The sequence below is a fragment of the Trachypithecus francoisi genome, unplaced genomic scaffold (assembly GCF_009764315.1).
Source record: "Trachypithecus francoisi isolate TF-2019V2 unplaced genomic scaffold, Tfra_2.0 Lachesis_group11, whole genome shotgun sequence".
NCBI lineage: Eukaryota > Metazoa > Chordata > Mammalia > Primates > Cercopithecidae > Trachypithecus > Trachypithecus francoisi.
The window spans coordinates 127,133,816-127,159,133 of NW_022681456.1; the positions used below are offsets into that span (position 1 = coordinate 127,133,816).

Consider the following 25,318-nt stretch of genomic DNA (forward strand, 5'->3'; position numbering starts at 1 on the left):
AGGCTCATAAGAGACAGCTGGGGAGGTTTTCATCATCCTTAGGCTCAACCCTTCCTGCCTGCACACACTGTCATGTGAGGACATGACGCTTGGAACTGCTGCTGCCATCTGTGAGCATGAGGCAAAAATCCAAGCAAGTCCTAAAAACAGATTTCTTCAAGCCCTAACATCATTGGCCATGGCAGACCCACTACAAAAAAAAATGCTTCCAGTGCTCCACCTGCCCTTGGCAATGTGATCTTGAAGTTCCTCCCATCAAGAGACAGAGTCTATTTCCTCATTACTGAGTCTTAGTCAACAGCACTGCAGCAGAAGTGATGGCACCAACTCCAAATCTCGTCTCAAGGGGGAAATTCCAGGATGCCCTGCTAGAAATATGGGAGCAACATAGGCCGGATACTGAGGCTCCCTGGCCAACAGTCACACAACCCCCAGCAGCACCACCTGATCAACCTAGAGATGACCACAGATGCATGAGGAAACACAGGTGAGAACAGAAGAGCTGCCCAGCTGAGCCCAGCCAAAATTGCTGACCTGCTTGAATTGGGAGCTACAAAGTAATGGTGGTGTTTCAAACTCTTCAGTTTTGAATTGGTTAGCTACGGAGCAATAGCTAACTGACACATTGCCAATCCTGAAGCTGTCCTTCCTCAAGACTCCATTTCAAATGAGATAAAAAAGGTTCTCTTTTTTTTTAATGCCACTGTTATATGCAACCTATAGTTCCCCGATAATGTGCGCTGAGGAATAAAAAAGATGAAACAGGGCCCTGCCTTCAAAAAAATGGCAGCCCAACTGTACTTAAGACGTATTTTCAACTAGGTTGTTGACCCCTAGAGGTGAGGGTTTGGTGGTACATGTATCTCTAGAAAGGACTCTTACAGTTTAAAAATGTACAGCAACACAAGGTAACTTCTGCTGAGTGCAAAAGGAGGGGTCCAGTCCACATAAATACTTCATGAAGAAAGCTGGATATGAGCTAGGTGGTCTTGGAAGGAGATTTAGGATTTAGAGTGATGAGCACAGAGGGAAGGTTGAGAGAGGCAGGACCCTCTCTGGGTCTAGAAAGATGGATATTCCGTAGGGATTTGTTCTGAAGACAGGTGAGTGACTAGGAATTGAATTCAGATGTGGTGATTTAGGGCATGAAGCACATAACAAGGACAAAACAGTGCCTCAATGCAGGCCTGCAAATGTTCATTCTATGAGGTGAAGAATGAACAGAGGAGCCAAAGGTACCAGTCAATGTCCTCTGCAGCCACCCTCAAAAGAGTATCAAGAAGCATATTGTCTCAGGAGTATCAGGCCACTGCCCCATAACCTCAGATGTGACCAGGCCTAAAGGATCTCCTTCTACCTGTGCGTCCCTGTACCTCTCACTTTATCTTACCCAGTGGGCACACTGCCACTGGGGTGGGCTCACAGAGCAAGCTTTTAGTCAATGCTGGGGTGTAGGCTGAACAAACTTCACAAGGCTAGAAAAAAAGTAATAGAGAGGTACTTGTTTTTTTCAGGTTGCCAGAGTCTCACAGTTCCCTCTCTGTCTGAGTTTTCCCAAGCCTACAAGGGATGGTCGTGGGCTGACAGATGACACCCAGGCTCTCTGCAGAGCATTTCTCTCAGGGTCTGAAGAAAAGGAAAAGAAAGGCCCCTGTTCTCTGGTCCCAACCACAAACATGAAGGCACTAATAATTCCACAACTATGCCAGCTTCAGAATCAGAGCACTAGGAAGGAGGGAGCTATTACTCATTTTGACCGGGAAGCCTTGTTTTATTTAGCAATGAGTATTTGCTAAGTACATCTTCTACTCAATAGAACACCCTCACCATGTCTCTGTGAGGAGACCAGGTTGATCCCTATTTTATACTGGAGGAACACAAGGTGTGTGAGAAATGCACCCAAGATCTCAACACTAGTGACTAGGAGAGCCGGGGTTTGAGCCCAGATCAGTCTGATACTGAGACCTGTGCTCTCTCCGTATAGAGTACATAACAACTATCCTTTCTTCCAAGTCTGAACTGAATGGAAGCTCTCATAAGAGATTATTTTCAGAAGCTTTGTGTCTTAGCCAAGGGAGTAAGTGAATGAATTAACACACTGGACTCCAAAACCCAGCTCTGTTATAAAGTAGTCATAGTCGCCGTGTGGCCTTGTACCAATCAAGTCATCACTCAGGACCCCAATTCCTTTGGCATTTACAAAAGGAGAAAGCGGAGCTGGAGGATTCATCAGACCCCGTCCAGCTCCCATGGCTGGGAGGTTTTCTACCTCTTTCATAGAGAGGCTAGCCCAGACTGAACCGGAACCTTTTCTTCCTGACTAACGGTTTTTAGGAAAGAAGCTCATGTTGGCTGGCTCTCAGGCTCAACCCTGGTCCAAACCACCGTCAGCAGGATGGGGTCAAGCAGTACCAACTTGGCTGGCTGTTTGTGGGTGATAAGAGGTTATTGTGAAGGACTCTTGGACCCTCTGATAGCTGCCTGACAATGTCCAGCCAGAACAATAAAGACCTACCAAGCCAGCCGTTCTGGGTCACATGCAACTTCCAGAACCACTTTGTGCATCTGCACCAAGGCTCCCTTTGTTTTGAGAAAGGACAGCTCGTCGGTCCCATATTCCTCCGCAGTTCTTCCAAATCCTCTCACCTGGTAGGAAAGCCACCTGGGGTTGTTGTATAAGAGGAGGAGGCACAGTGGGGACCAGCTTTGTTGGCAGACAGCTTACTTTTCCTGAAAGTCAGTGCTGAACCGTCAAAAGTCACTGAGGACCCTGCTGACTCCCCTACACCAACTCACAAAACCAACAACCCACGGTGGGCAGGGCCTGAGAGAGGAAAGTCAAGGATATCCTGCAAGAGTCTGCTAGGGGGTGGTTTCGTCCCCTTTGCAAGGCTGCTGAATAGGTAGGGAGGTAAAGGGAATGGAGAGAATCAGCATTTGGAACTCTTCCCTGGGTGCAGTGCCACTGCCTGCATTGCCTGCAAGGCAAACCCCGCCTTCTCCCGCCGCCTCCCACTCCACCCAAGCAGCCCAGGGACAGAGGCTGCAGGATTCTGACACAGGAAGTCTGCAGTCACTGGGAGCCTCTCCAAGATTCAGCCTGTGTGAAGGAAAAGGTTTGGACAAGGAGAGGGTCAGTAAAGAGAAACTGAAGTCCTCGGTTTGAATCGGGAGAGATTTTGAGCCTGCAGTTGGTTGCGGGGTGGAGGATGGCGGAAGGGGCAGATGCCCTTACCTGGTTCTGTTTCTCTTTCACTGGTCACCTTGTTAAGCTCCCTTTGGCCAGGTGTCCGGAGTGGGACTCACCACTGCAGGGGCTCCAGCCCCACACAGCCGCCTCCCAGGAAGGACTCAGGTGGGCTTTCAGGTTATCGGGGGTGGGATGCAGGGGTGAGAGAAGCTTTGGTGGTGGATGTGAGAATTTGGGATGGGGGTGTGAGGCTGTAGCTGGGGGCAGCAGTGTTTGGGATGGGACTTTCCTGGCTCCTGCCATGCACCATGCACAGTGCTTTCTGCAGGATGGTATCCAAGGGGCTGGAGCTGGGGGGCAGCATGTCTGTGTCCTCAGACCACAGTGGAGGATGTGGACTGTCCAGGCTCCAAGCTGTCCATCCCTCAGTGCCATGACCTAACTGTTAAGTGGGATGGAGCATGGGAGGGAAACGCAACTGCACCTTTCAGAGAGAGGCCCTCTGAGCAGGAAGAGTGGCTGCAGTAGAAAGGATGTGGCTGAGAAGGGGAAGAAAGAGCCTCCCGAGCATCAGCACTAGGAGAGGCAACTGATTTCATCCTGAGACTCTCAGGGGAGAGGAGGCTTCCCCTTCCCAAAAGAACTGGCAGGACTGGCCATGAGCCAAGTAGAGAACAGCTGCTGCTGTCTGAGGGAGAGGCTGTGCAGCCTTAGGCAATTCAATCACCCTCTCTCAGCCAAGGGCAATATAATAATGCCTGCTATACTAACCTTAGTGAATTGTTGTGATGTTCAATGGTGAAAGAGAGTTGTAAAATGTGAAGTGCAATGAAAGGTATAGGTGTGATATTATCACCAGAACTTCTTAGGCTGGAGGTACCCAACGATGGCTGCACACAAGAACCTCTAGAGACTTTTTTTGTTAACCCTGCACTTGGAAACCACCCTAGATCAGTTATTCAAATTAGGGCAGGCAGTCAGCAGAAGGATAGGCAGTGGTACTTTTTTCAAAAGAATCTGGCGATGCCGATATCCTCTGAAGGTTGAGACCTGCTACCTAAAACTTCCCCAAACTCCCTGAAGATGATCACTCCGAGCACATGTTTTTTAAAAAAGCGTATTCTCAGGCTTCTCCCAGATCTACTGAATCAAAATTTCAAGAGGCCCTGGCAATCTCTATATTTAGCAAGCACTCAGAGCAATGTGGACATGGTATGCCAGTGAAAAGTGTGTCGATTCACTCCTTTTCTGCTGGATAATCATATCCAGCAATGCTTCTGGACAGCACAGGCAAATCAGCTCAAGGAGGGGAAGCACCCTCCTCAGACAGTAAGTACAGACATGCTTTGGGGGGATGGGGCTATAGTAGACAGTTAAATCCCATCCCATTCCTGCTCCACCGAGGGGACACTCCGATTATGAAATGACACATTCCCCAGCCAAAGTGCCTGGGCACCTAAGACAAAAAGGAAACGACGATGAGTTATCCGTAACTAACAGCGTCAATTACGAGCGCTTTATTGTTGTGTCAATAGATTGTTCAGGCTTTCTTGCTTCACACTCTGCTGACTCTGTTCCCTTCATAAAATTATACAAACACATGCATACCCATGCACACGCACTCACAAACACAGAGACCCCAAGCTCGTCAAACACACAAATGGGAGGACGAAGAGGATGACAGGAGCTGGTGAACGCTTGTCAGGTCACTGCATTACTCCATTCTAGCATTATTTGCAGGATTCCATGCTACATTCGTGATGTTCCCGGGTAACAGGACCCCAGGGATTCTTCATTTTAGCTCTTTCATCCCACAGAGACAATACTAGCTTAGCAGATGAGAGCACGACTCTGGAGCCAGACTGCCTAGGCTGAAATCCTGCCACCCTGCTTACTGGCTGTGTGTGACTCTGGGAAAGCTAATTCTGTGAAACGGAGACAATAATGGGGCAACTGGGATGATTAAATGCGTTGGTACACATAAGCCCTTAGAGACATGCCTGGCACACAAGATGCTACGTGAGTGTCTGCTGCTATCACTGATTGTTGTTTCCGTTGTTGTTGTTCTACTATAGGTGAGAAAGGTGATACCTAGAAAATTAGTTGCTCACTTTGTTCACATCTCTTGACGCTTTTAGGAGTATAGCCAAGGAAGGAGTCATAAATGTGAACAAATATCTACGCTACAAGTGTTTGTTGTAGCACTGTTCACTAGAAGCAACCCGAATGTCCAATAGGAAGTGGGTTACCGAAAGAAGGCTGCATCTCTATGACGGCTATGTAGTTACTGCATGAGAAAACGAGAGACATAATGTGAAGCTTTTCAAATGAAATACTGAATGATCTCTATAGATATACAGATACCAACAGACAAAGTTAGTCTGGAGGAAAAATACAACAAAGTTCCAACACTCAGTGTCCTGGTGGTGGGGTTATGGGATTTTTATTTTCTTCCTTACACTTTTCTAAATTCGGGTAATTTTCTATTATGAGCAGATATTCCTTTTAGAGTCTGAAAATAAAGAGTTCAATTGAAGTAACTTGCTCAAGGTCAAATAGCACATTAGGAGTCCACACAGGCTTCCTATCCCTGTCCAGGGATTGGGCGGCTTCGTGAGGCTGCACTAAGAGTAGGAAGGAAAGCTGAGAGGGATGAGAATGATGAACGCACACCAAAAAGCAGCAGGACCTTGGTGGAGCTGTGCAGGGGTAGGCCCCAGCTCGGAAGCTTCCCAGGGCAGAGCTGTGAGGGCAGAGCTAGACACTTGTCCAGGGACTTTTCTATCCCAGAGCTACTGTGTGGCACAGGGAGGTGACCCAGGCACTACAACCCAATGCCCGCCCTTGGGGCTGCTCACTGCTGTCTCCCAGAAATGGAAGAAGCCAGCTTCTACTTTGTCTAAGGATTCCAAAGAGTAGCACCAACCTTTCTTTCCTTTGTCCTTTCTACAGACTCCTTCCTCTAGTATGGAGTCTGAGACCCAGGGAATACTGGTTCGCATCCCTGCTGGGCCGCACTCCCCTGCTTCTCCTTAATATAGAAACGTCTTTTCCTGCCCAGCATTTTCCCCATCATAATGCCAAGGTGCTTGACACAGCCAAAACCAAGGAATGTTTATTTTGCAACGCCGAAATAAAGAAGGATCTGGAATCACTTAATAACTAGGATAGACTTCATCTAAGAAAAATAGAAAGAAAGGAGGCAGGAAGGAGGAAGGAAGGACGAGGGAAGGAAGGAAGGAAGGAAGGAGGGAGGAGGAGGGAGGGAAGGAAGAAGGAAGGGGAGGGAGGGAGAAAAAGAAGGAAGGAAGGAAAAAAGGAGGAAGGAAGGGAGGAAAAAAGGAGGAAGGAAGGAAGAGAGAGGGGAGGAGGGAGGAAAAAAGGGAGGGAAGGAAGGAAAGAGAGAGGGAGGAGGGAGGAGAGGAGGGAGGAAAAAAGGGAGGGAAGGAAGGAAAGAGAGAGGGAGGAGGGAGGAGAGGAGGAAAGGAAGGAGGGAAGAAGGAATAGAGGCAGAAAGAAAGGAAAAGGAAGACATTTATCATTCCTTGATAGCAGATAAAAATTATTGTATCTCTTTCAAAACTTTGCTACATCCTGCTCAGCATATTTTTAAATGTAAGTTCAGATCTTTGTAAAATAATAGACTGGAGTATATGAGTTCTGAAATTCAGTGATTCTACATCAAGTTGAAAACCTAGTAACTCCAACTCTCTTTTTCAAAGATCACTCCAATGACAAAAGTCAAGCAATAAAGTCTGTCAAGTTTTCAGGGAGCCAGCTGCACATCTGATTAATACACTTGGGTATCCGCAGAATTTTCAAGCAGAAACCCAGTCGTCGAATCCAATGACTTCACTTTACAGTGAAGACTCTGGTGGGAGAATAATACTAATGGCTACCACTTGCTGAGGGCCAGGCAGGTGACATGCGCAGGGTCACACAGCAGGTTAGTGACAGACCCAGAATTGGATGCAATCCTCACCCACCCCACAGTCCACTTCTGACTTTTAGTGGCTTTAATACCAGACACTTTTCCTCATGGCTCAAGATGTACAGAAAAGGAATTGGTACAAAGGCAACAACAGGACAAGAGCAATTACATCCTTTCTGCTTTTGCCTCTGAGCACAGAAGGGACACCACGGAAGAAGGAATTTCAGCCTGGGCCAGTTGGTGAGAAGCAGACAGCAAGCCTCAGGGCTTGCTGGATGAGAAGAGGGTCAGAGGTAAGAGCCCTCAGCAGCACCAAAACAACAAAACAAAATAAAACAAACAAACAAACAAAAACATGTAGCAGAAAACACCTTTCCAGGGGACTGAAATCCAAGCACCAGAGGAACCAGGTCCAACTGTGGTGTGTCAGCACCAAAAACACTTAGGGAGAAAGGGCAAATGTCACACTTGAAAACAGTGTTTACGAAGATGGAAAAGAATACATACAAGTCACTGCTGGTATTTGCATCTTTCTCAGATCGTGAGAAAGATTTCATAAATAGGATAGTTAGTAAAGGTTATCATGAATGTTTTCATCAATAGGTTTTCGTTAGAAAAGTGATTGTAAAAAAAATCCATGTTACAATTTTTGATTTGGTTAACAACGTGCATACGAATTGGCTGTTACACTGTAAGGCGTGCAGACGTCCTCATTCCCCTGGCAGAGTGCATCAGATCTGTGGACATTTCCTAGCAAGGTAGCCCTAAACCTAACAAGACCAACTCTTACTGTTATTTTCTCAAAGACTTCTATTTAAGAAGACTTATGAGGACTACAGGGAAGAGGATGTCTTTTATCACATTATTCAGAGCATTATCAAAACACCATTTCTGCTTCTGCACAACTCACGAGGGGCGTGAAGAACTTTAAGAAGCTTGGTAAGAAGCCACAAAATGGTCCAACTCCAACAACCTTTCATGGCTGAGGCTCCATGCACTCAAATCCATTGCAACAAGCTTCAGATCTCTTCGAGTTTTTCAAAATGTATTTGTTGGATGAGTTTTGGGGGTATGTGAGCAGACATTACTATAAAACGGGGAAGGAGATTCTGTGGTAAAAAAATTGTTTTAAAACTAAAAAGTTGAAAAACACTGGGTTAAAGAAGTGAAATAGGTTTACTGCCGCAGGACTTCTCAGAGCCTTTAATTTTATGTTCGTATGCATTGTACATCTCCAAGAGGCAGCATTTCTGAAACACAGTGCCTGGGGATTCTTTCTCCATGGAAAGTTGTGTAGGACTGATGCTCTGCAGATCACATTTGAGGAACTCTGGCATGAGTTATTCTAGGTAATATGGTCACTTGAGTATCCATGTCAGCAGAAGACAAAACAGGAGGAAGGAAATTTAAAGTGCAGCAGGAGATGTGTAACTGAGAAATGAGGAAAACATCCTGACAAAGGATGTGCTCAAACCCAAGTAGCTTGAAGGAGTCTGTATTATGGATTCTCTTTCTCTGGGTATTTTTCAGAATAAGCCCGGGATAATCTAGAAATTTTTCTAATGCACAGCAAGGCAATGAATTCCACGACTTTTAGAATTCTCTTCCTGCTCAATTATTCCATGTCATCTGTCCTTATTCTCTATTGATATATTAAGTGAGTTCAGCTGACTGGCTTGCAAATTAAATACATCCCTGAAATGCTGAAGGTAAAGCCAATGCATCCTCTGTAAGTTCAGTCTGTTTTCCACTGATTTGTATTATAATTGCAAAGAAAAGTGTTGACCTCACGCATCGGGGAGAAAGCATCCTACGCGCACCCTTGTGCATTTCTTCCCGCTCATTCTCCCGCTGATGGCAGCCCACAGGTCAGACAAGTGAATAGCTGAGTCATGCGAGCCTTCCACACTCAGTCCTTCAATCTCTCTGTGGATTCTCAAGTTTTCTGGAAGTTCTCGCTGATCTCAGGGTTCTCAATGGGTAAGACACCTCATTGCTTATGTTCTTTCTTTAGGAATTTAACAAAATTCCTGGATATTCTCTGCTGCTGGCTTTTTTAGCAAGGAAACAGTTTCACTCTAAGAGGGTAGGAAGCCCCTTTACATGAGTTGCCTCTGTTTTGACCAAGTGTTTGGTGATTGAATAGCTGAATCATGGTCACTATTGGATCAGAAAGTCCAAATCTACGAAACAAAAGAAATATGTCTACATAGGTAGACATATTTCCCAAAAGACTGATTTAGGAGAGCTGTGAGTGGTTTTAACTGTACCTAACGTTTGGATAAGAGGCCTTGCCTATGCCTCAGTACTCTGTCAAAGTGGGCAAATAAGAAATAGACCATGATATAATAACTTTTACTGAATGCTTACCACATACCAGGCCTGTTAGCATTACCTGCTTTAATTCCACCGATTCACTGGCCACCATGTGGGATGTCTATTAATGGCCCAGTTTTACAGAGGAGAAAAGCAAGGCTCAGTGAGATTCTGAATTCTCCCCGGGTCACACAGGTAGACACTAGTGGGGAACAGCACTGGGAGTTGACTCCCTCAGGATGGACAGATATCACCCTCTTCCTACACTGTTCACAGATAGACTAAGAGGCTCAGAACCATGTCCTCATGTCTCCTGTCCTGCCTCACCTGACACAGCTACAGGTGTGGGAAATGCAGTGTTGCCCACCTGCAAATGCATCACTTATAGTCTGCATGCAGTAAGAAAAAGAGAGATTATGATAGAATTTCTTGGAATTCCCCATTTAATCTTATTTTATTATTTATTTATTTGAGACAGAGTCTCACTCTGTCACCCAGGCTGGAGTGCAGTGGCACGATCTCAGCTCACTGCAACCTCCACCTCCCTGGTTCAAGCAATTTGCATGCCTCTACCTCCCAAGTAGCCGAGATTAGAGAAATCTGCCACCACACCCAGCTAATTTTTGTATTTTTAGTAGAGATGGAGTTTCACCCTGTTGGCCAGGCTCATCTCGAACTCCGGATGTCAACCGATTCGCCCGCCTCGGCCTCCCAAAGTGCTGGGATTACAGGCATGAGCCGCTGCACCCAGCTGGAGTTCCCATTTTTGAACATATATTTTAAAAAATATCTCCTACTTCCTACAATGAAAATAAAAACGCTTTTTTTCCTTTCAAGTCTGATCAGCAATCCTCATCATTTCCAATGCCACAGCATCCCTCTTCCTTCCACGGGAGGAAGGAATCACGATCGCATGAAGTACATTATAAGCTAGTTTACATTCATTTCTCCACCGACTACATGCTCTCTTTTTTTTTTGTTGTTGTTTTTTGTTTTTTGTTTTCTTTTTTTGAGACAGAGTCTCGCTCTGTCGCCCAGACTGGAGTGCAGTGGCCGGATCTCAGCTCACTGCAAGCTCCGCCTCCCAGGTTCACGCCATTCTCCTGCCTCAGCCTCCCAAGTAGCTGGGACTACAGGCGCCTGCCACCTCGCCCGGCTAGTTTTTTTTTTTTTTGTATTTTTTAGTAGAGACGGGGTTTCACCGTGTTAGCCAGGATGGTCTCGATCTCGTGACCTTGTGATCCACCCGTCTCGGCCTCCCAAAGTGCTGGGATTACAGGCTTGAGCCACCGCACCCAGCCACATGCTCTCTTTTAAGTGTAACTATATTGTGTAGATTTTTTAATGTGAAAGGGCCCACTTCTATTAAAAAGCGCCTCTGATAGGAAAATAATTATATTATACACGCACAAAACAACATCAACAACTTTTTGGAAATGCATCTGTTGGAAAACGTGAAGCCTACAAGCATTCAAATGTAAGGCTCATGATGGATTTTATTTAACCCCAACCTGATTGAACATTTCCTGCCCTCCTGGAAAGGGCAGATATAAAGCTTTAAAAAAGGAAAAGCTTTCTTATCTCCCTCCCAAGGAAATAATGTTAGACATGGTTCCAAATCTACGGTCATTTACCTTTTGACCAAAAAGCTTCAAAGACAGGAGATTCCACCTGAGAGCTGAAACCAGCTGGAGATAACCCAGGAGAGGCAAGATCGAATCTGGGATGGCCATGGGCCTCATGACATCGCAGAAGCAACCAGACAGATGCATAGCCCGTGGCTAGGTGGCCAGTGGTTATCAGGAAAGCCACACGATGCCACTCATCAATCCCTGCTCTGACGCCCACTCGGTCCCAGCCAGCGGGAGTAGAGTAGTGCTCCACAGTCTGAGATCACAGAAACAGGAAGCGGTTCTCTAATTGGACACGTCTCCGAACGCGGAAATTTGCCTGATTTCTCATTTTCATCATTTCGGTTGGGAGTTCCGAATCACATCACACATTCCCCTGCCTGCTTACCTGGACACAGAACATGGCATGCTCTTGTTACTCTCCAGTGCCTTCTTCTCCGTGCAGCCTCACAGTTCTGTCTCTCATGGATAGCTGGAATCGGCTCCTCCCGGCAAGCAGCCTTCATTTCTGCTCTCATTTCTGTTTTTTCCAGCAAACTCACATATTCCCATCTCCATCTGACCTGCTACTTCTAAGTCAGATAATTGATTCTGAGCCACTAGATGAAGTCACACAGGAAGGCTCTGAGTATGGCCGCAAGCACCAGTATCCCCAGGGGTTACCAGGTGACATAAGCCAGATATCGTTTTCCCTAAACATGATACTCTTTCCATCTTTCTTTTTCTAAGCTTTGGTAGAAATGTACATAGAGAGAAATATCTCCCACCTACGAAAAAACATGGCTAGGGGCACAATTAAAACTGACAGACGGGCTGGGGGCGGTGGTTCACACCTGTAATCCCAACACTTTGGGAGGCCAAGGCGGGTGGATCACTTCAGGTCAGGAGTTTGAGACCAGCCTGGCCAACATGGTGAAACCCACTCTCTACTAAAAATACAAAAAATTAGTCAGGCCTGGTGGCGGGCACTAATTCCGGCTACTCAGGAGACGGAGATAGGAGAATCACTTGAACCTGGGAGATGGAGGGTGCAGTGAGCCAAGACCACGCCATTGCACTCCAGCCTGGGAAACAAGAGCGAAACTCCATCTTAAAAAAAAAAAATGACAGACGGCCCAGCCTCAGCAGCAGAGACTAAGAAGTGATGGGCACTGGGCAAAGAGGACCCACGTCCTTCTGCAGGGGGCCACTGTCCCTCAGCTTTTGCTGATGGGGGGTGGAAAGCAAACGTGCGGGATCAACAAGCCCAGACCTTTGCTTTGAAGAGAAACCAGAAAGTCAGATGTGTGTGAAATATTCCAACAGCCCTTAATGCTGCGTCCTATGCGGCTCACAAACCACAAGTGACAACTGAGGACCTCTTACAAGGTAATCTGCCCAGTTTTAGGGCAGGTGCTCTGTGATTGCAATTCGGAATTGCTGGAGGCATGTAAAACCATAAACCAGGAGATTGCAGATGCAGAAAAAAGAAAAACAAAACACACACACACACACACACACACACTTTCAAGTGAGTAGCGAGTCTGGTTGGGAGGGTGTGCCTGGGCGCCTGAGGGTGCATACGTATGCTGTCCTGGGTGAACGCGATCCTTCCCCTGAAGCACAGACAGCAGTCTTCTGCAGGGAACACAGCTATTTTCCCCACCATATCGGAATTTTTTTCTCTTTCCACCAATGCCAAATTGCCTTAAAGCAGCTGAGGAGTGCCTGGCTGATTTATGCCTCAACAAGCAGGGCTTCTGGATACGTTCTTCTTTCTGACCCTGGTCCTGTGATTTGTAAAAGAGTTCTGTAACTGACAGTAACTTCTCTTTCTCTATCAGGGCAACAAAGTGCAGGGAAGAGTCTAGAAGCTGCTTCCTGCCTCCCAAGGCATCAGAAGTCAACGCTCCTGGGTAAGATGCTGACCTTCTGCATCCCTTCCTTCCTCTATAAAATACAGAAGACTCAGATAACCCCTTGCTTTCCTGATTTCCAATCTATGACAGTTTTATTCTATCCAGTCACTAAATTAAACAGAAAAAATAAAGCCTTAAGAGGTTAAAGAATCCCTTAATCAGTGAGATGAGAAGCCCAGAGCCTGTACATGAGCCTCTCTTTGTCCGGCGCTAAATACCTTTGGTCTGCACTCGTCCTCAGTCATTAGTCCTTCCTTAAAAATCCAGAAGCTGGTCATCTGGTTCTGGGCTTCTGTAGCTAGGACCACTGCCTCTGTGCCCTGGAAACTCAGGGGAGGGAAAGATACAACTAAAAATCACTTAATTCCATTTTCACTGGACAGCTCTGCTAGGGAGTTTGGTTGGACAGAAAATGAATAGTTATTTTTATGTGTGTGTGTGTGTGTTTAGATAATCCTTACAGTTCCATTTCCCATGGGAAAATATGCTGGAGTTGGAGTCAGAAAATTTGGGTCCCAGGCACAACCCTGCCCCTAATTTCCTGTGTGATCTTGGGCAAATTATTTCACTTCTCTGCATCAGTCTCCTTCTTCGTAAAGAGGCATTCACTGCCTCCTCCTCAACACCACCCTCTGCAATGCTCCAGGGCTTGAGGGAAGGGTTAAGCGAGAATTCTCATTCTAGTTTGGCTGGAAACAAACTTTGTTAAAATATACACATATTACCAGTATATCCATCCTATTCTTCCAAGATATATTCAGATTATATTTCTGTATATTAAATCACATCGTAAGTGCAATTATTTAAAGAAATTCTGCTGTGAATCCTCTAGGCAAAGAGCCTTCTGGTAAAAAATAGCTAGCTATCCTGAGTCTATTTTTTATGTCATATTTCATTTAAATGTTTGTTTCAGAGAACAAAACTGCAGTCAGCAGGGACACTGCCTTTCTCTGACATGCAGGTAGTTTCGGCCCCACTCTCAGGTGGGTGTTTGGTGTCTCCGAGGGTCCCTCTGCTGATTGATTGGCAGTGGGAAGAGCCATGCTTTGCTAAGAGTTTATTTCCTGCTAAACTCTGTAACTGGCTGTCTCTTCTGAATCTCACAGCAACTGTGTAAGACAAGTGATGTTAGCTTCTTTATTTTGCAGATGACGAAACTGAAGCTCGGAGAGGTTAAATGAGGTACAGCTAATAAACAGTGATTCAGACCAATTCTCCAACTCCAAAGGCAGGCAAGCCAGCATGCTCAGAATCCTCAAACATGAGGGCAGCCACGTCGCCTTGCCCTGGGATGGGACCTTTGTAAGAAGCCGTAGTGGCTATGGCAGTGAGATGAGGGTGAAGGCAGCAATCTGGCCCATGCCAAGACCCCTAACAAGAGACGTCATAAATGCTCTTTAGGAAGAGTGAAGGCCAGTGGAGACCCACAAGGGCAGGAGAGTTGGATTCTTCCAACTCCAGGGACTCCTGTCTCCTCCACCTTAAAGGAGGACAGGAAAGCAGAAACACACTCAAGGGAGATTCAGGGGTACCCCCACCTGCAAAGGGGGCCGTGAAGGTGACTGGGGAACAGAATGCATGCTGAGGATGAGGACCAGGACAGTGGAAGTTTGAAAGCCACTGGAACAGTGTAGGAAAACTCTGGGCCAGGGTCTGGCTTGTGGGTTCTGTCCCTCCTGCTAACTATAAGACCCTGCATTCGTCTCAAGGAAGAGGGCATGAGCACATGTGTGAGGAAAACTCAAGTGGAGTGTCAACCACTGACCACTGAGAATGTTAAAATGGGAGAGGGAGATCAGTGGCAGTACTGAGGAAGGGCTCCACAGAAGTTCCACATATATACGCTACACACATACAGAATATATAGCACCATATGTGTGTGTGTATATATGTGGGTATATGTATAAGCGTGTATATATGAGTCTGTGCATACATGTGTGTATATATGTGTTCGTGTGTGCACATGTGTGTATACATGTGCATGTGTACATTTATGTGTATATATACGTGTGTGTATATGTGGTTTTGTGTGCATATATGTGTGTATATGTGTTGATGTATGTATATATATTTATGTGTGTATATATGTATGTGTGTATATGCATATGTGTGTGTGTGCACATTCAGAGACCCATAGGAAACAAAAGCACAGGACACCTGCTGCTGTTCCATCAGAGACAAGCTGGCATGTAAACAGAAGTCTATATACACATTTGGGAGCTATGGCTTCATTCTCTCTTCTTGCCCAATAACAGTTAGACCCTCACTGCGTTCCATTCAGTTCCATCTCCCCTGAAGAGTATTAAACACACATTACTGTGTGCCCTTAAGTACCTCACAACTCCTCTGAGTTTCAATTTTCTTATCTGCCAAAGAAAAAAACAAAGCCTAGCCTGCCACCTCATTTCATTGCTGTAGGATGATAACAGCTGACACTGTACATTTAAACACTGTACATATATTAATTATTTTAATCTTCAAAACAACCCTATCAGATTGGTACGATTATTAGCCTCCATTTGACAGAGAAGGAAACTGAGGCCACAGAACTGTTCCATAACTTGCCCAGTGTCACCCAGCAAAGGAGAGATTTGAGCCGCGACAATCTGGTTCCAGCAACTATGCTCTTAACCCCTTTGTTAAATAGCATGATGTCTGAAAGCACGGAACGTGTTTGAAAATGTTCTGTAAATGAATGGTGCCATTCTTATTCTTGCTAGGACTGTTCCCACTGGGGATGATGCAACGCAGGGTCAGGATTCCCTGGGTGGGGATAAATCCTGCAGCCTCAGATCTGCAGCCCTGCTAGCCAGGTACCACGCTTCCAGTGGTAAGTCCTCCCCGCCCCTCCCAGCTGCAGGACTGTCTTCCTATGTTCTTTTTCAAAGCAGTGTCTCTGCTGCCAAGAGCAGGTTTGTCTGTCTCCTGGAGACAGCGGTTGTCAAGCCCTGAGAGAACAGCAAGCATGTCAAAAATAGCAGCGCCAGCAGACTGTGTGGCTGCAATTTCCTTTTGAAATGTCGGCTTTGCTCTCACCAAAGAGCCAGGGTCTGTCTGCGCTCCTTGCAGCCTACAGCAGAAGCTGCTTAAGATTCCAAAATGTTTTCTAGAAGGAGGTAAAGTGTATCTGCTGAGGCTCGTGACCGAGGAATGAGGAACTCTCTTTAGAGTAACAATGAAGAGGTTGGAGTTGGGTTTAAAAAAAGAAATGTAATAAATCCCGGCAGGGCTAGTCCCCAAACAGGTCAAGTGATAGCCAAGGTAAGACCAGTGTGAATGATACTTCCTGTAGGGTAGGAACTTTTCCTCTTTTGTTCTGAAAACTAGGGAGTCACTCTCCTGTTGTTACTGTGCACCTTCAAACACAGCCGCTGCGTTGATACCCCTTCAAAGGCGGTGGCTGATAGGTTTCCACTCCCCCTTTAGGGTACCAGGGGAAGCCAGAGGGTGAGGACCAAGAAGATCAAGAGGCAGGGTGAACTACTTTCTCAAGTTCAGAGCAAAGGGATGTGAAAAACATGACCATCTCTAACCGCACAGAGACCTCAAGCCCAGCACAGAAAAGTGGTTCATCAGGAGACCTGGCAAGATGCGAGGCTAACAGCCCATCTGTCTTTCTTCCCTGCGGCCTGTGTCTGGGAAGATCCCTCTCCCTGCCAACTGCCAAGCTCCAGACCTTATTCTGCCATGAGCTATCTGTGCAACCCGAGGCAAAATATGAAGTGAGATGGAGAGAGGAACTCCTACCACCTAGTAAACGGATTTCTTTTCCTCCCCTAAGTGACCGTGACAAGGTAGGATTGGAGTCCATTTTCCTCCCCACTTCCTTCCCACAGTAGTAACACACAGTCAAAACCCACGTGAGCCAGGATGGCAGCTCCAGCTAGATTGTCCTGGAAGGACCACGCTCTCTGGGAATCTATCTTGGAATGGATGTCGAGTTGCTGGCAGATAGAAATTCTGCTGCAAGCAAGGGCTCAGCCAGTGGAGAGGAGAAATGACAAGCCGTGGGACTGGCTGGTGCATCTGAGGAAAGCACCACGGGAAGGGAAGGGAGGGCCCGGTGGGCAAAAGGTGAAGAAGGCCCAGAGGAGATCAGAGTCTGGGAGAGAATCATTGAAAGGTTCAGTAAGACAAATGAAGGCCGTTACCGCCCACTTCTTTTGTTTACCCAAAGCACCAAAGACTGCTGGGACCTCATCATAGGGCTGTTAAGCATCAATAACAACTGTAGGGGGAGTGTGGGGAGGGAGCTAGGAAAAATGAAACCTTTATGTACCCACAAAAAAAAAAATTTCAAAAAATTCAAAAATAAAATAATAACCATAGTAGATACATAAATAAAACCTTGGGCCCTATGCAACCTCTTAAGGAATTCTGAGTTTACAGCTGCAGGGATTTGGTGGGGCTTTTGGTTTGTGGGAACTTTTCTTGGAGTTTTTTTCTTTTTGCCAGCACACTGTAAGTTCCTTGGGCAAGCCCAAGGCCATAGTCCTATATAATGAATAATGTTCAACATATATATCATAGCTCAATGCATGCTAATTATGCCCTGCACTTACCCAAAAAACTGGCATGACTCATCTTTAGAGGAAAAAAGAAAAAAGCATGTAACTCTCGTAACAATTTGATGTCAAAACGAAACGCGCGCACACACACACACACACACACACACACACACCAGTTCGTGATATTGTGCATGAATAGCAAGGATCAACTGCATGTAAGCTCTAAAGTGTCCCCATGTGGCAGAAGAAAAAAAACTGTCATTCTATTCTAGATATTGTCTGGTCCATTTTTAGACACGCCAAACTTCTAGATTTATAGGACCAAACTGTTCTTCCAGCCCAGATGGAAAACTCCCAGATTATTAGACTCATTGCTTTCTTTTTTTCACAATTCAATGATTTGGGGGTGCAATTTTTAGAGTTATATGATTATTACCACAATCCTGTTTTAGAGCATTTCTGTTACCCCCCACAAGTTACCTGGGGCCAATTGTAATAGCACAACCTTCCACCCCTGGGGGCCCCTCAGGTTGTCCTGATGTCCTGCTGCAGGTGGGACTTAGCCCATGCTCTAAGACTTCTAGCAAGGAGTCCATCAATTCTCCTGGCAGACTGCCTGGTGAATCTTAATCCTCCTTATCAGGATTCCCTGCACCTTGTACCACTGAGATTTATGTCCTTTCCTTTTGTTCTGCCTTCAGTACCCGAGAGAGACAGCCAGATACTAACAAAACCTTCAAGTGAATTAAGGGCAGTTCTAAAGTCATCCCCGATGTAAGGCTTTTTCCAGGCTAACTCCAACCTTATGCCTGCCTCCTAAGCCCTCTTTTCTCTGTTTATTTGACATTTCTACCGTTCCTCTGTCTTTGACCTCTCTGCCAGCCTCCTAAGCTTGGAGACCCTGAGGTGGTCCAGGGCTACTCAGGAGAGGATTTGTCTGAGACTTCTCAGGGTCATTCTCTCCCTCCCAGCCTGCCTTCTCTCATTTATGCTTGCAGGTTCAGGAAATTTCTGGGAGACATTTTTCTGAGCCCACAGCAGTCTCATCTTGCTTGGTAGGTTCAGGACTTGCCCCTACAGAGGTAAGCATGGTAGGAAAGAATGGCAGAGTGAGAAGTCAGGAAAGAGTGGAATACTCCTGCTGCAGACAGACCTTCGCAAGCACAGCTGTCCTAGATTTCAATGTGCAACCTCGCCGTCAACACTCTAGGTGCTCCCAGTCACTGAAAAGGTGGAGAGAGGGAGAAAGATGGGCAGGAAGACACACATAGAAGGAAGAGGACGGTAAAACAACAGAGGGGGAAAACCAGAAGGAAGAAAACTAGAGAAAGGAGAAAAAAGGCAGAGACAGTAAGAATGAAAAGAGGGAAAGGGAAAAATGCACAGAAAAAGAGATAATTTTTTAAAGGGGCCAGCAGCATCAAGGGGACAGAAACAGAGAAAAAGAAAACTGAAGTCAATTGAGTCAAAGAAAAATACACAGAAAGAGCGAGTTAGCCCCTGAGGGAAGGGGAATGAAAACCTTGCATCTCTCCAGATGCACGCTTCCCCACCTTCTCTCTCTCTCCCCACCCCGTTCTAATTTTGCCTGCAGGACTGAGCCAAAAACAAAATTCCCCTCCAGTAGAACCTACCTCACCTGCAAAGACGGCGAGCTGTCCCTCCTCGCTCCGTGGGGACGAATATCCCGCATCTCAGGCTGAGGCTGGCAGTTCCAGGAAGTCCTCTGGGAGCTCTTTCCAGCTTGAGTCAGGTGTAGTGATGGCTTGGACCCTTCCTGTGAATCACCACCCCAGCTGTCCAGGCAACACAGAGTGCATATTCTCTTGGTGCTCAGGGCACAAAATCCAAATAAAGAGACTTAAGGTCAGAGAGGGATCACTTGACAAAATTCTTCACAGAAACTTGGTCGAGCTACAGCCTCTCCGTTTTTCTTCGATGTCTTAAGAAGAAAGATATTTGAGATTCCTCCCAGGAGCTAGACAGACTGTTCCCGGGGAGGAAGAAGTTGCAATTCTCTGCCTCTCGTGGAGCTGGGAAGAGCCTGCCTCTGTGGAGACGGGAACTCCATGATCCCTAAGACTGTGATCTCACCTGGTGAGGCCCAGCCTGGCTGCCACTCCAAGGAGAAGTTGTCCCCTCTAAGGGCTCCCCTCGACAGCTTGAAAAAATTAACACTGACGTTGGTTTAACTGGTTGCTTAACATTCAAATTTCTGAAGAATCAGGAGTAAGATGAGGCAGCTGCAATGACTGGGTGGGGAAACTAGGAAGAAAAGTCCAGACAGGAAGCTTTGAGGCCCTGCTTCCTCTACATTTTCCAAAAGTCCCGCATCCCTGTCCTGGCACTCCCAGCCCCTAAGCCACTATGTGGGAGGTGCTCCCATTTGAGAAGCTGGGAAGATGTAGTCCCCTGGTCTCCCTTGATGCCCAAAGCAGAAGATAGAGAGAACAGTCTGGAAGGTTGCTACGGCAACCAGAGTCCCTGGTGAGCTGGGCTCTCCACAAACCCTTTCAAGCGTGCTCTGACTTGAAAAGAAAATGTTTTCTCAGGGATGGTGATGAGGGTGATTACATACACATATACAGAGATACATGCATACATGTCCCAACTTTTACCCTCGCCTGGGAGATTCCCTTCTGCCTCTGGAATGGGCTTTTCTCTTCTTTCCCCAAATAGCCAGCAGTGACGGGAGAGATTTGGAAAACTAGCACTTTCTGACCTCAGAGCAGGTTTGTGCATCATTAACATCTCTATCTTCTGCTGTGTTTCAGGTTTGGAGAAGCCAAGCTCCTAGTCAAGGTGACCTCCAGCCATGGAAGGATCCCCCTGAACATATCTAAAGAAAACCCTCCTTTCTGAAGGGTAAGAAGAAAGGCTGAGGGGCTCAGTCCAAGAGGCCAAGGATTTAGGCCAAGGGATTTAGGGAGCCAATGGTCCATAATGGCCTATTCTTAGGCTTTGGATCCAAGGCAGGAACTCTGGGGGAAGGCCTTGCCTATGGGAGTATGGAGAGAACTAAAAATCAAATCCATGACTAAGATTCACACATTTGCATAGCAATGTCCCCAGCTTCCCAGACATTCCCCATGAGGTAGGGCGGGGAAGACAGTAATGTTCCCATTTAATGGGTGGGTAAACTGAGGCACAAAAAGGGACTGTGGACCCAAGTTACCCTGTAAAGTTATGGCAAGGTCGAGATTTAGATCTGGCAGTCACAGAAGCAACACTGCCTCTCAAGCAAACCCTCATAAGGCTGTCCTCTCGTAAGCTGCTCTTCAAGAAAATAATTTTTAAAAAAAATTATCATCAAAGAGTCTGAAAGCAGAGATATAAAATTAAAAACATGTTAACAGTCCTTTCAGTTTCAGAACTGCACCCAAAAGATCTCAGAACAGTACATCACAGTTTGTCAAAGGCAAAACAAATGGCAACGTTACTGAGAGAGGAAAGAGGGTAGGTGGGCCAGTGGATAGATGGCAGTGGCCTCACAATGGAAGAAAATGGCTTAGATCAAGTGGGAATGCCACCACGTCACCTTACCAGTGAGAGCAGACCAAATGCAGCTCCAACGGGCAGAGCAGGCAAATGTTTGCTTGACTCAGCAAAAAAACCTCTTAGAGTGAGGCTGTTGGCAAAGGAATAACACTTGCTCCTTATTCTAAACCACATGTTTCATGCCCATAAAATGGGAAGAAACCCATGTGCCGCCATCCAATGTGTGCTTTTACCTGTCTAGGGCTTTAAGCTGGAGTTTGCTTGAGGAAGCCTTCAACAGCAATCCTAAATCAAATTCCCAGGAAGCAAGGTAGAGGGCTAGAGAAAATTTGGGGGAAATGAGGGAGAAAGGGCTGCCATCTGCAACAGGATTCCTCTCCCCTTTGAGAAAACAGTATCTGTTTAAGTGGCACCTTGCTTCAGACTGTGGTCAAGCCAGTTGCTTGACTCTATTCAGACATTCCTCCTGGTTCTGTGGTTCCCTTTCTCCAGTTCTTCTGCTCAGGAAGGCACTTGCACAAAAAGAGTATTTGGCTCTGAGAAGGAACCTTCCTGGAAGCTAGAGAGTCAGGGGATCAGAGTGGGGAGGACTAAATGTAGATCAAACACCAGTGCCTCTTGTGCTGGGCCACGCTTTGAAAAATCCATGGCCCCTTTGGTCCTGGACTAACCCCCGTGTCCTCCAAGTGGTAAAGTTTGATTGTATTTTCTTTAATTCCAGCCAAGTTTAGAAATGAATAACCCATTTTGAGGCTGTGCAAATGAAGACTTTACCAAGGGTCATCTGCAGGATGACCAGCTGGTGTTACAGGGCACCGGAATAACAGCAAGTTGAGTACTGCTTCTATCCTCCAGCTTCTTCCAGTTACCAAGCTGCCTGAAGCTAGGAAGCGCACATGACCCAAAGCAAAGAACACTAAGGAGGGAGTGAAGACTTAGGTATGGCTGGTTTCCATCCTGTTGACATTGCTGTTCCTAGAGATATTGTAAGTCCCAGACATGAAAAATCAGTCTTGAGGGAAGGTCAGACATAAATGTATATCTCATCCATATGACAGAAGATGGGCATGATTGGGTGGCACCGCTGGAATTTTTAAAATGTCGCTTAGATGGATTAACCTTGAATGCTTAAGCAACAATGGATTAAGCAACAAGGTTGATAGTCCAGGTATTTGGTCCTGGATGCCAGGTAGTGGGTGAAGGGGAGAGAGTCAAGAAGTCAACTGAAGCTAGAGTGAGTAGTGAAAATGAGAAGGAAGCCTAAGAGACTGTTAGCTCAGTGCTCCCCTCCTGCAGGCCCTGCCTTCACTGGTCAGACCTCTGTGAGCATTCTTTTCTCTGCATAGGCCCGATGTGGTGTAGGAAGGTAGCTGGGTCTTCGTTCCCGGTTAGCCTCGGGGAAGTCAGGCTTGCCAAGTCCATTGTCAGTTGCCTTCAGGTCCGGCGCAGGCTGCCCACAAGTGACGTGGGTATACTGGCCTTGCTCCTCCTGCTCCGTCTCCCGGTGGTAGAAGTAGTTGAAGTTGGAGACGATGACGGGTACAGGCAGGGCAATGGTGAGGACCCCAGCGATGGCACACAGTGAGCCCACGATCTTACCCCCCACAGTCATGGGGTACATGTCCCCGTAACCTACCGTGGTCATTGTAACCACTGCCCACCAGAAAGCATCCGGGATGCTGGGAAAGAGCGAATCGTCATCGTCAGCCTCTGCGAAGTACACAGCACTGGAGAAGAGGATGACCCCGATGAAGAGGAAGAAGATGAGCAGCCCCAGCTCCCTCATGGAGGCCTGCAAGGTCTTGCCCAGGATCTGCAGCCCCTTGGAGTGGCGGGAGAGCTTGAAGATGCGGAACACCCGGACCAGGCGGATGACTCTGAGGATGGCCAGGGACATGGCCTGCTGCCCATTCTGGCTGCTTCCTCCACTGGCTGGCTGCTGCTCCTGCTGCTGCACCAGCTCGGTGCCCAGGGTGATGAAGTAGGGGAAGATAGCCACCAAGTCAATGATATTCATGATGTTCCGGAAGAAGGCCGGCTTGCTGGGGCAGGCGGAGAAGCGCACCAAGAGCTCAAAAGTGAACCAGACAATGCACAGGGTCTCCACCAGAAAGAAAGGGTCTGTAAAGAAGGAGCCCCCCAGAGTACTGAGTGAGGAAGAGCCCCCGGTCCCCATTTCCCCAGGGGTGATGCCATGATGAAATGTGTAGGAATCGTCTTCATCCTCCTCTTCCTCCTGACTCCCCCTGGAAACTGAGGAGACTCGACTCACACCACCACCATTGCTTCCACCTCGACCATCTACACGGAACTGGGGTAAGGTCTCCAGGCAAAAGATGACTATGGAGATGAGAATGACCAACACGGAGACAATGGCGATACCCCTGGCGGGCCCAGAGCTCTCTGGGTACTCGAAGAGCAGCCACACCTGGCGCTGGAAGGGCTGGGAGGGCAGCGGCTTCTCGTCCTCGCCACCTTCGGGCAGGCAGCCCTCGTCCTCCCGGAAGGCCGCCAGGGCCTCGTCCCCCAGCTGGTAGAAGCGGATCTCCTCCAGGAAAATGTCCAGGGGCACGTTGACCGGCCGCCGCAGGCGGCCCCCAGACTGGTAGTAGTAGAGGATGGCGTCGAAGCTGGGCCGGTTGCGGTCAAAGAAGTACTCGTTCCTCAGGGGGTCGAAGAAGCGGACTCGGCGGCCAGGGTCTCCCAGCAGCGTGTCGGGAAACAGCGACAGGGTGCGCAATTGTGTCTCAAAGCGCAGCCCGGAGATATTGATCACCAGCCGCTCGCTACTACAGCAGCCCCCGCCCCCGCCGGCCTCCGGGAAGTCTCCCGCATCCTGTTGCTCCCCCTCCGGCCCACGGACCTCCCCCGGCGCCGCCAGCGTAAGGGATTTCTCCGATCTCATGCCCCCACGGAGGTGCGCTCCCCGCCACTAGGACGGCGCCCACGACACAACCTCTGGAGCGCGGCACCCGCTCCCCGGCTCCCGGCTGCGCCCTCTTTAGGGTGGGGCTCGTGCTCCTCCCGGTTCGCGGTCTGACCTGGCGGTTGGGTCCGTGAGCCCTAAAGCCCTGGTCCCTGCAAGGCTGGGTCTGGGGAGGTGACCTAAGCGCTGGGGATTTGGTTCTGCGCTTCCCGTTACCCGCGCCCCGGTGCTAGAGCTTACTGGGATGCCCGGAACCGCACACGGGCGCGTGTGAAACTGGCTGCCCGAAAAGACGAGTGGCTTCGCCCCTGCGGTGCCTGAGACCCGGCTCCCGGACGCAGGGGTCCGCCCTCCAGCCGGGCTAGCTCTTCCCAGTTCCCACTGCGCTCCTCCAGCCGCTCCGGACCCCCGGCTGCCGCTGGTACCGAAGCGCCTGATGCGCCTCCCTCCGGCTCGGCAAAGACTCCTGGCGGGGCTCGGCCTCCGCCCTGCGTCCACCGCGGGGCTGGGTCCGGCCAAGGTCGCGGTTCCGGCCGCCACAGCCGCCACCTCCTCCCTAGGAGCCGCGCCGCAGGCCTCGCAGAGGGCCTTGGGCTGCCCCGGCGCCCGAGCGCGGGGACCCACCTCCCCACGGCTCAAGGCTTCGCTGCCGCCGCCGCAGCTGCAGCGGCTCGGCTCTCCGCTCTGCCCTTCCTTCCCAACACACACTCTCCAAGTGACGTGGCAGGCCCCGCCTGCTGCCCCCTCCCACCCCACTCCCACATCACACCCCTCGCCCAGCCAGGGGTTGCCGCGAGCCAGGGCGCCATGGAAATAGACGCACACTTGCCTCACCAGTGAGCTTTCCCGCGCTCTCCTGGCACGCCTCTCGCTTTCACACGTTCACATTCGCGCCCCCCTCCACAAGCGCCGGCACCCTCATACCACACCCCCTCCACCCCCGCAATCGGCTTTTCTCATTTCGGTTTACCGAGTTGACCTGCGCAGTGTATTTCATCAATAAGAAGACACACCCCGCCCCACCACACAATACGGAGCACTGTGCACCCACTCATCCAGAAATCTAAAGAAAACATTAAATCATACATTCTTCTGTCTTTAGGAAGACCCGTTTGCCAACCTCTCCAATATCCACAGGAAAAAAAAAAAATAAAGTATTTTTGAGATGCCTTGAGAGCTTCCAATTTAAATTTCAATATAATTATCCCTCTACCTTTGCAAGCCTGGGAGGGTGAGGCTGCAACTCTCCTAGAATTGCAAAGGGATGGTAAAGAAAGGGTGGCAAGTGGATCAATGCCTTTCCCATCAGAAGTTTTCCAGGGGAGTCCTGAGAGCCTGAGGCAACAACCCCAGTGAGGAAGGACCCGGAAGATGGAAGCACCTCAGAGATACCTCAGCCCAGGAAACTGCATCCTGGGGA

The 25,318-nt window shown here is 48.1% G+C and overlaps 1 protein-coding gene across 1 annotated transcript in view; it reads right to left on the reverse strand.

Moving 5' to 3' along the window:
* The window catches only part of KCNA6 (potassium voltage-gated channel subfamily A member 6), a 41,345-nt gene extending 16,609 nt beyond the window's left edge, over nucleotides 1-24,736 (reverse strand). The window contains exon 1 of the mRNA XM_033223128.1: nucleotides 19,114-24,736. Coding sequence (XP_033079019.1) covers nucleotides 22,285-23,877 — 1,593 coding nt within the window. The 5' untranslated portion in view covers nucleotides 23,878-24,736 and the 3' untranslated portion in view covers nucleotides 19,114-22,284. The remainder of the gene's footprint in view (nucleotides 1-19,113) is intronic.
* Nucleotides 24,737-25,318: the final 582 nt, after the last annotated feature.